This window comes from Dicentrarchus labrax, unplaced genomic scaffold (assembly GCF_905237075.1).
Source record: "Dicentrarchus labrax unplaced genomic scaffold, dlabrax2021, whole genome shotgun sequence".
Classification (NCBI taxonomy): Eukaryota; Metazoa; Chordata; class Actinopteri; family Moronidae; genus Dicentrarchus; species Dicentrarchus labrax.
Genome location: NW_026136717.1, coordinates 14,791,193 through 14,801,451, shown reverse-complemented (window position 1 = coordinate 14,801,451; position 10,259 = coordinate 14,791,193). Strand labels below are relative to the sequence as shown.

General features: G+C 38.3%; 2 protein-coding genes and 1 non-coding gene across 4 annotated transcripts in view; 1 reads left to right on the top strand and 2 right to left on the bottom strand.

Moving 5' to 3' along the window:
* The window catches only part of LOC127349604 (uncharacterized), a 3,663-nt gene extending 2,875 nt beyond the window's left edge, over positions 1-788 (bottom strand). Inside the window, exons 1-2 of the mRNA XM_051375469.1 lie at positions 609-788; positions 1-130 (exon numbers count right to left, since the gene is read on the bottom strand). The exon at positions 1-130 is cut by the window's left edge and continues 201 nt beyond it. Of these exons, the coding sequence (XP_051231429.1) occupies positions 1-130; positions 609-648 (170 nt within the window). The 5' untranslated portion in view covers positions 649-788. The remainder of the gene's footprint in view (positions 131-608) is intronic.
* A 10-nt stretch (positions 789-798) lies between these two features.
* On the bottom strand, positions 799-1,009 carry LOC127349612 (small nucleolar RNA U3). Its single transcript, XR_007880343.1, has one exon. It is a non-coding gene; the product is annotated as a small nucleolar RNA U3 (small nucleolar RNA).
* Positions 1,010-2,819: 1,810 nt separating this feature from the next.
* On the top strand, positions 2,820-6,714 carry trmt10b (tRNA methyltransferase 10B). 2 transcript variants are annotated; one of them, XM_051429330.1, is made up of 8 exons: positions 2,821-3,235; positions 3,421-3,529; positions 3,629-3,762; positions 3,885-4,037; positions 4,380-4,458; positions 4,743-4,810; positions 5,676-5,799; positions 5,880-6,714. In XM_051429330.1, the coding sequence occupies exons 1-8, from the start codon at positions 3,107-3,109 to the stop codon at positions 6,014-6,016; spliced, it is 933 nt and encodes a 310-aa protein (XP_051285290.1). In that variant the 5' UTR covers positions 2,821-3,106; the 3' UTR covers positions 6,017-6,714. The 2 variants fall into 2 exon arrangements, with proteins under 2 accessions (XP_051285291.1, XP_051285290.1); XM_051429331.1 differs by lacking the exons at positions 5,676-5,799; positions 5,880-6,714 and adding an exon at positions 5,246-5,669 and having other exon boundaries at positions 2,820-3,235.
* Positions 6,715-10,259: the final 3,545 nt, after the last annotated feature.

The following is a 10,259-nucleotide window of genomic DNA, read 5'->3' as shown; positions in this document are numbered from 1 at the left end:
TTATCCCGATAACTACGGGCCTCTCTGGTCGCCGTCAGTGCAGCCTGTTGGCGATGTGCAGGGGCTGCTGGGTTGACGACCTTGATCTGTGGTGGGGTCGCCATCTCTCTTCTGGAGATACTGAAATACACTTATAGATACAGCAAAGCAACAAAAACAACAACAAAGACAGACGTGTTATTATTGTTGTTGTTGTTGTTGTTGTTGTTATATTATTTAAACCTGAAGAGTATGGTCTAGATCTGCTCAATGTGCCTTGAGATGACTTTGTTGTGATTTGGTGCTATACAAAGATTGATTGATTGATTGATTGAGATTGATTATTATTATAATATTATTATTGTTATTATCAATTACTAATATAACAATGAACATTGGTTACAACAGGTCATTGATACATACATACATACATACATTCATACATACATACACATAATAAATATTTATTTACACTAGGCGCTAATGCTAACATTAACGCTACGTCCCGTCTACCGATAAAGACAATGCTCAATATAAATAGTGTTACAATAAATTAATTTATGTACGTATGAGGCGCAGTGAGTAGTGAGCGAGTGTAATAACACATTAGTTTATTAATTCAGTCTTACCAATACTGTATGCTCGCCGGAGGAAAATACTAATCTGCATAGAGTAACCGAGCGTAGACTCTGGGCCAATCAGAAGCCGTAACTGTCTACGGTCAGTCACATGACGCCGGGAGACGATATGATTGGTAGTCTACGGTGAGAATTGACCAACCAGAAGGCGGAACTGTCTACGGTGACCGTAGACTTTTGCACCACCGTAGACTTGACCTCATTGTCTCCAGAGGAAACAGTGAACGGTCATCAAAAGCAGAGAGCATATGAACTAAATCAAGTCTCTCCGCCCGCTTCGCGCTCAGGAAGAAGTATCACTGACTCTTCATCGTGGTTAGCGAGACCAAACTCTTTAGAAACACATTTCTCAAGTCAGAAACTATAGAAATGATCCCTGAAAGTATAGTCTTAACGAATATCTGCTCTGCTCCAACTACTCGTACGACCAACACGCCTTTCTCGGTCACGGTGCTGATACCCAAACACCGCACCAGATCTTTAGAAAGCGGGAATTATTACCAACAACATCTAAACAGCGAACTGGTGGACTGCACCGGATAAAACCCACAATACGTACATTATATCTGTGTTTGTTAACACGATATAACGACATTTAAAAACACATTTTAATTATAATATTTTTTTCCAAACATACACTTTAACACAGTTCTGATCACAAAACAAAGCGCTACCTGTATCCGACAGCTGTTCGCACCATAAAAACCTCAATAAACTGTAAAATAATGGATAAATTAGCTTTATTTTTAATACCCACAATGCCGTGCGGTGGGCATATGCCTCTCATTGGCTGCCGCGGTGCCGCGTGTCAGCGTGTTAGCTTCAAATGCTAACAACAACAACAACAACAACAGAGGTGTAACTGTTGTTTTTAGAGCCGAGGCGTTAATCAACAACCGGACGTGTACGGTGGTCGACGGCCGCTGTCAAATAGTGTAAAATAACCGGAGGTAGAAATAATGTGACGGTGGAAAAGACGATAAAAGTTACGTTTAATGTTTAGAAAAGCTAGATGGGTAACAGTTGCAGTGTGCACCGATTTGTGGATTCCGGCGACAAATGAGGTAACACACATGGTTCCGGTGCATCGCAAAATATAAATAATAATATAATAATAAATATAAAAGAAACAACAATTGTCAAACTAAAACAAAACATTTAAACCTATGTAGATTTTTTTTGTTATAACAAAACAATTAAGTGTTAGGTGGTAACTTTAAATACTTGCTGCAGAGACACCGATACAATTTGAATTCTTATAACTGTTCCCAGATGGAAAAAGGTTATTTTATTTTAATAAACTCTGACACCTTGGTTAAAACAGTAGCTTAAAAAGACTGATCTGAACAGCATTTCTCTTCATCGCCTTCAATAATGACTTTGTGGTGTGTTTAATAATCCAACGATTGTACAATTTATTATGCATAACAGTTAATCACTTTTCATACGTTTTCATCTTGTATTCACGCAAAATGTGTAAAAGAATAAAGAAAACGGATTTTAACTCACCACCAGCAGCGTCACTAAGGTATAAAGGCATCGCGCCCCATTGCGCATGCGTAATTAATGTCAGAAGAGAAAGTTTAATGAAGTTTATAAAGTTGTATTTTATTTATAACTGATTTGTTTAACAAGTTACAGCAATAGTATATGTCGTATTGTATTGTTAGTTGTATTTTGTGGTTGTGTTTTTATTGTATTCTTATTTTAGTTTTATATACCTCCTATTGTTTTATTTATTTTAACTTGTTATTTGTAGGCTGTCCTTGTACTGTTGAGTAAATAAAGCTTTATCATATATTATAGGAGCAATACACAAATACACAAGAAGAGGAGAGTTTGTCTCTTTTTATTCTTTGGTGGTATGAAGCCGTGAACAGAAACAAACCTCTGGGATTCAATAATTGATGAATATATAGTCTCATAAGGTGTATTAAACATTAAAGTTACCTGTAATTATGGAGTTATATTGGTATTATTACACTGCCCTCTCCTGGTGTGTTAGTGGAAATGTAAACTGTCTCACTGCCAGAGACACACACACCACAAAATACCAGATACATCCTAAACGTCTGTCTGAATGGAGCTGGCTTTATTAATGGAGTCCTGAACTTACATAAACAGTCAACAGTGGAGTCCTATTGTTTATTTTTCTCTATTTATTTCTTCTTGTCTCCGCCCACCTCCTCTTTTGTTTACTCTGACGTCGTTCACATGCGACTAGGAAGTGGCACCGTTTTAGCGTGCGTTTTCTCTCTTTCTTCATCAGATATTGTCTTTAAATGTGTTACTGAGTGAATTTAAGAAAAGGGCTGTGATTTATAAAACACCTTGTGTTACGTAGATAACACAAATATGACTTATTGGCTGTTAAAGTTTGATTTACTCTCACCCGGCGGTCTTTGTTTAGCCCTCAACGACCTCAAGTAATAACATCTATATATATATTTATATATATATATATAATAAGAGGAGAACAGCAGAGTGAAATGGAAGATATTGGCTCAGGTGTGTGTGAAATGCAGCTGAAGGGAGTTTCAGATGTGATGGATCTGCTTCAGATAGACGTGGACACTGATGTGGAGGACAGACCAGGGAGACAACATGCAGCATACTCAGTGAGTTTGTTTACTTTGGCTTCATTTGAAATACTAATTATTTAAAGATATACTAAACCGATGGAGCTTTTTACTTGCTGAATGAATAAAGCAATATTTTAAGGTAGTGTCTTGTATAAATCTGTGGACATCCTGAGTTGTCCTGTGCTGTTAATTGTTGTTGTTGTTTTCTGCTTACTGAACAGAAGAATGTGTTGAGGAAGCAGCGCAACTGGGAACGACAGCTGGCAGCAAAGAAAAGCAAAAGACGAGAAGAGAAGCAGAAGAAAAAGCTCAACCGTGAGCAGGACTCAGGTAAATAAGAGACTGGTGTTGTTTTTGTAGGTGAAAGTCATTTAAATCTAAAGCTCCTATAACCTGAACACACGTCTGTCCGGTGTTACTGTCACACAGGTGCGAGCACAGGTAATCCTCAGTTTACCAAACGGGTCATGAAAGCGATCACCAAAGAGCGTTTAGCCGAGGCTCAGTCCACAGGGCTCAAACTCTGCGTTGACCTGAGTATGACAGACAGCATGTCTGATAAGGTAGGAGCCTCAACACAGCTGTTTCTCTTTCAAACAGTGAGAGACATTTGCCTGTGTCTTCATTAACTGTGTGTGTGTGTGTGTGTGTGTGTGTGTGTGTGTGTGGTGTGTGTTTGGTTCAGGAGGTGAGTCGACTGGCTGGCCAGTTGAGAAGGCTGTACGGGTCGAACAAGAAGGCGACTCGACCGTTTCACCTTTTCCTGACGGACCTGAGAGAGGACAGTCGTCTCTACAGGGAGTGCATCCGAATGAACGACGGCTTCCTCAACTACACGGTGGTTTTTCACATCCTGAATTCACTATATCACGACATTTTAAAGGAAAGATAAAGTAGGAAATCTTATTTTTTTCATAGTTTAAAGCTTTATAAATGACCCGTATTTGGTAAGTTTTTTTAGCCTAAAACAAAATAGATAAAATAAGCTGTATCCTCCAGCTGAAACAACTGAACCTGACAACAAGGCCTCAAAAATTGTTCTTTAATCTATTTTTTGGACTCACACACTACAGGACACTCACACGTTTATAGTTTCGTCACTAGTTTCACTCTCTCCCTCTGTTATCTGGACCAGAAATAGTTTGAATATTTACCAACAGACTATTTTCCATTTTTTTAGATGGACATAACAGAAGAAAGCTGTCTGGACCTTTTCCCTCCAGAGGCCGTTGTCTACCTCACACCGGATGCTGAAGAAGGTTTGATTTGTCTCAACAGCATTTATGAATAAAATGTCTATCTTAGTGCAGAGGAGATTAACTTTTCAGAGTACAATTTCATAGATACAGTGTGTATAAAAAGTTTTTAGTTGAAATGTTTCTTTTGGCCAGCAGAGGGTGTATTCTAACTATCTGATCACACAGTACTGCCACTGCAACTTGCACTACTTTATTAGTTTACACCTAGTAAAACACAAAGATAATGTAAAGTTAATAAAAAATCTTAATGAAAATACAATTTTTTTAAATTTCTTTTATTTCAGCTTTGGAGACAGTAGATGCTGACAAGGTGTACATCCTCGGTGGCCTTGTGGATGAGAGCATCCAGAAGGTATTACACATTCAAACGGATTATAACTGCAGCAACTGATTCATTATCATTGTTACGCCCCTGTCTAGGGGGAAGGAGCGCCACATAAATGTGTGATGAAAATGAACCAATAATCCTACCCCGATTCCCAAACGAACAACTAACACAGTGTTAACAATCAAGTGATGTGATTTATTTACAAACAGGTGAAACAAAGTGCAACAAAAACTAAACAACAAACTTCAGGGTGAACCAAGGCCAAAACAACAAACAAAACAGGGCTAACTTCCTTAAACAAAAATCCTTACTAATCCCTATGCAATATAAATAAAATACAGTTACTAAACCTAACTCCCTATCCTAATGAAAAACAGGAGAAAAGTAGTACAAAGAAAATGGCAGCTCACCCTTACGATACTCACTAAACACAATCATACAAAAACACTATCTACTAAGGTCGTAACAATTGGTGTGGTGCGGCGTTTTGAATCCCCGGCGGATGTTGCGGCTCCCTGGGAGAACCAACCAGCAGGCGACACTCCACCAGCCGATCCCACGGCATGGACCAGTCAGCGCTGACCTACGGGTTGCCATCAAAGATCAACAATCGACAGGCTGCACACTCCTGCACAGGAACAGGGACAAAAAAACACCAACACACACCACAGACGGAACCAATACCATAACATAATACTAATAATACGGCCAGGGCCGTAACAATCATCGATTAGTTTTCCTTTTTTAATCAGTATTCTGTTCTGCTCAAATCTTGTAGCTCTTGTACTTCTCACAATGCTATCACTGCAGCAAGGGGAGATTGTATCAGTGCACATGTGAGATGTGATATATTGGATTTCTACCAACTTTTTGAGCCTCTCCCTTTCAGAAGTTGAGCTTCACGAGAGCCAGAGAACTGAGCGTCCTCACGGCGAGGCTGCCCATAGACGAGTACATGGTGAAGAAAAACAATACCAAGAACTTCCACTCAAAGATCCTAGCTATTAATCAAGGTGAGTAATTAATTTTAATTTGCAATACAACTGTAGCTGTAGGTGTTTTATATTTAACAAGTTCTTCTCTCTGTTCACAGTGTTTGATATCTTGTTGACATTCTGCAACACTGGCAGTTGGACAGAAGCCCTGCAGGAGTGGTTCCCCCAGGGGAAGGGTTTTATTGTTGAACCGGATGAGGCCCCACCACTTCTTGTCTCTCCAGCACAAACATAACGCGGTTCCCCTTTTCTAGTTTGTACATCCTTGCCTCCTTTCCTCGCAACTCTGGTGGGAGGGACTAAGATGCGAGGAGAGACACAGAGGAGATGAGGCAACATGTGGTTAACAAAATGAGATGTTCTTGCTTCAAAGTCAACAACTGCACAGCTGTATCATCTGTCTATTTGGTTTGTTTTTTATAGACAACAGCTGTATTGTCTCTGTCAGATGAGCATAACACTGTTCATAAAAACTAACCCTAACCGACAACGTGGCATAATGTGACAAGAATGTAGTCTACGGATGTCACACATTTTTATTTTGATCACGACCACTAAAGCTGCTCTTTCACTATTGTATGTAAAAAATATTTGTTGTTCATTGTGTTCTGTACTTTCAGGGAATGTATTGCGCCAAACTCCCTTTAAGAAATATGTGTCCATAATAACACGGAACGCTAGAAACACAAGCTAAAGTGCATCATACGTCCACAGTCTGACTGTCAATTCGGCAACAATATAATCCATAAAGATAAACTTTTTAATAATTTTGTCCCCTCTACTCGCTACAGTCTCCATTGTCAGTGGGAGAAGACTGCGGGAACAAGAGGTTGTCCATTTTAATTATTATTTATTATTTCTCACTAAAATAAACTGTGCTGTCCGGTGGATTAAATATGTGCCGAAATAAACACAGACTCATAACGCTGTTGATTCTGTTTATTATTATTTGTGTTACGTTGTGGTTGAGCCAATACTATAATAACTATCTGTATGATGAAATATTCTCAAGGAATGCAGTTTGAACAATGCCTTACAAGGTCATTTTAGTAACAGGATATATGTATGACATTCACTTGCCACTGGATGTCACACTAAAGCACCAGCATCTCAGATCAAATCAATGGACAAAACGAACAGATTACCTCAATAAAACAAATATTTTTACCTAGCAGATCATTTTAAAACAGACTGCTAACTGGACTGAAACAAAATTAAACTGTCTTTGTTAGTCTTTCCAACAATTACCAGGGCTGGTTTGGACTACTCTGTTACATCTCCATTATATCTTTACATAACAAATAGTTGTTTGCTGCTATATTAATGTTTTAAATGTCACATAAATGTGTAACCTTAAAGTAGATCAATTCCTGAGGTTTTGCAATGAGAAATTACCTCTTACATCCTTGAAAAGGATTTATTTAATCAGTTTTAAAAATGAAAATAAATACAATCTTGATAGAATATATTATTATATATATAATTAACTATTTGTTAATTAAATTATTGAAAAGAGGCCGTCTGTGTTGGTAAACAGCCTTTGTGGCAACAGTTGTCTGTTATGAGAGGTTAACTTAACTTGTAGTCCTGTGAAGTTTTTTTCCGATTGGTGATTTATGCTAGAAGAACACTTCTGGCTGATTTTAGATATCTCTGTTAGACATGGTTGGAGCCGGAGAACAACCTTTATCAAAGCAGTCGTGTTTTCCTTACTGGATTAGGAATGTTTGATGGTCTGACTTCCAGTTTGCATAGCTGTTTTTTTTCTCCAACAGCTACTTATATTTCCTGAGTTGCTTCCATCACATGGCCTAATGACCTCTTCATAAGAGGTGAAAGGACCCCAGATGTTGTGAAAGAGAGATTGATTAATAACATATCATTTTATTTAATATAGAAAAACCTGTCTGCTGATATGAGGTTTACACAAGAATAAACTCAGGACAAGTGGTTTAGCTCTCTTACCCTTGTTTCATCACTGAGAAAAGCACTTTAAATGATCTTACATAATCAAGCTGTTACAAATAAGGCCTTCAACAAAGTCATCAAATAAATCCTCCCTAAAACAGACTTTAGGAAATACTCTGGCATTCAATCTCATATTACACGATAACTTGCAGCACTTTCACAACAATAACAGTCCTCTCACTTTCTTGACTCTGGTTTTTGAGATAAACGTCACTTCACAACTATTTGGAACACCAACATCCACTCTCTTGGATCTAGGTCCAACTTCTCAGTTCCAACTGGTTTATAAGCCTCATTTTCCATTTCAAACTAACATAAACTTTAGTCTCCCACAGCAGAGTCAGTAAATTTTAACCTTTACTTTTTGTGGTATTTCCTATGTATCCTCTTCTCGGCTGCTTTACTGGAAATCACACTGAACCACCGTCAATGAATTAATCAGACTTAATCTGTATATTAAAACACCCTAAGCAAATACAAATCAGTTCAATGCCAGATAAAAAAAAGTCTGGAGTTTGCTTTTAAAAGTGTCAACACTCCCTCAGGGAGGCTGTTGCAGAGACAAAGACCAAAGTGATAAAAAGATGCCTCACCCCCGGATCTTTGTTCTGACTATGACTTCTGATAAGGGCTCTAGAGGGTTCATGGTGTAAAAGCGAAACTGATAAACAAGTGGGACTAACACCATTAAGAGCTTTATAAACCAATAAAATGATCTTAAAATCAATTCTGAAGCACACAGGTAGCCAATGCAGAGGCTTTAGGATTAAACCAAAGATTACTTGTTATACTTGTTGACAGGGGTTTAATGCCAGTGCTTGCAGTTTTACATGTGTCTCTCTGAGCTTCAGTACCGATACTCTCAGTACTACTACACAACAGTTTGATATGTGTCCACAATAGATTTTATCTTAGCTTTGTACGTGCTTCATGTTTGGTTTTTCTTGTTTTAATCACTAATGAAATCTGCCCTGTCCACCCATTCAGGTGCCAGTCTTAGAGAGTATGCACTCATGTGCTACCTCCTCCTCACCCACGCAAAGAACTACGCTATGATTAAGAGTTTCAAAGAAAAATTAAGGGTGAAGTGTGTATTTCGTCTGTAACCTATGATAAGAAATCTCAATGAACTAATCCTGTACCTGTCTGAACAAGTATGCTGATCGTCTTGTCACAGTCATAAAAAAAAGAAAGGAGCTTATTTATTTTCTGTGCAGTATAGTACTCTGTTCCACATTTCACTTTTGTAGATAATTTCCTCTCGAAAATGTTTCTGATCTGATCCCCAGACTGGTGAGTACTGGTGGGCAAAGTGAAGGAGCAGTGCTGTACCCATTAACCCCAACTGCAATCTGTACAAGGAAAAGCCTGTACTCTTATCTTATCTTACATCTGAATTCAACACGTCATCAGCTAAAAATACAACACCAGAGATTAACATATCTGATATACGACTTAATGTAATCCACAGACAAGTAAATACTAGTTTAAACAATACTATTCTTCTCTATGCCACTCAGATGCTCAAATAGATTTGTCTGAAAGTGATTAATTCCTTGATGCTCTAGATATTCCATAATACAGTCCTCCCTCAAAAAAACCTTAATTTTTTATTGCAAAATTAATGCAATAAAATCAACACAAAGTGGGAAAGCATCTGGCCCAGACAGGTTTCCTGTTGAGTTTAATAAAGATTTTGCACCCAAGCTAGCACCAATCCTGAAATCTGTATATGATTGACATGATATGAAGCTGTGACTTTAAGATATTAACCAAAGTCCCTGCGCAATGCTCAGAAGCAATTATACCTTCAGTCATTAAAGAGGCTCAAACAGGCTTTATCACTTATCAACAGTCATTTTACAACATGCAGAGGCTATTTAATGTGTCATTATCTATCCACTCAACCCTACAGCCTGAAATGATCGTACCCCTTGACATTTGATAGGATCGAGTGGGTCTTCTTATTTGCAGTCCTGTGTCAAAGTTATGTGCTCAGCATCTATGGCCTCTGTTATATGAATATTTTATGCTTCACAAGGTACAAGGCAGAATGCTTTTTTTCTCTGTTCTTATTTGACATTGCCATCAGATCAGAGAGGAGAATCAAGGGTATTACTAGGGGTGGGTGGTGAATGGTTCGAAAACACTGCAATCGCGGCACCAGATGGGGACTATCAGGAAGAGAATTGTGGATCAGGAGTGCCCATTTCCAACCATATTAGCTCTTGAACCATAGCTGAACAGGGTTAGCCTGCACTACTGTATTTTAACGTTGGTTGTTATGGTGGTACTTGGAGAGCCTGACGTTTGAGAAACACTTATCTATGTTTGTATACTGATATTTATATGCACGTATACATGCGCATGCACAAATATGTACAGTATGTATAAGGGCAGGTGTATACATGTGTATGGGTACTGCATATAGATATGAATATGCATGGTATGTGTATGTTGTTTATGTTTATACTGTGGTATCCGAAGGCCTATATATTATAAAGTTACAG

Coding starts and splice junctions, on each gene's coding strand:
- trmt10b (XM_051429330.1), top strand. CDS start 3,107: ATGGAAGATATTGGCTCAGGTGTGTGTGAAATGCAGCTGAAGGGAGTT. Junction 3,236..3,420: donor GACAACATGCAGCATACTCA/GTGAGTTTGTTT, acceptor CTTACTGAACAG/AAGAATGTGTTGAGGAAGCA. Junction 5,800..5,879: donor GATCCTAGCTATTAATCAAG/GTGAGTAATTAA, acceptor CTCTGTTCACAG/TGTTTGATATCTTGTTGACA.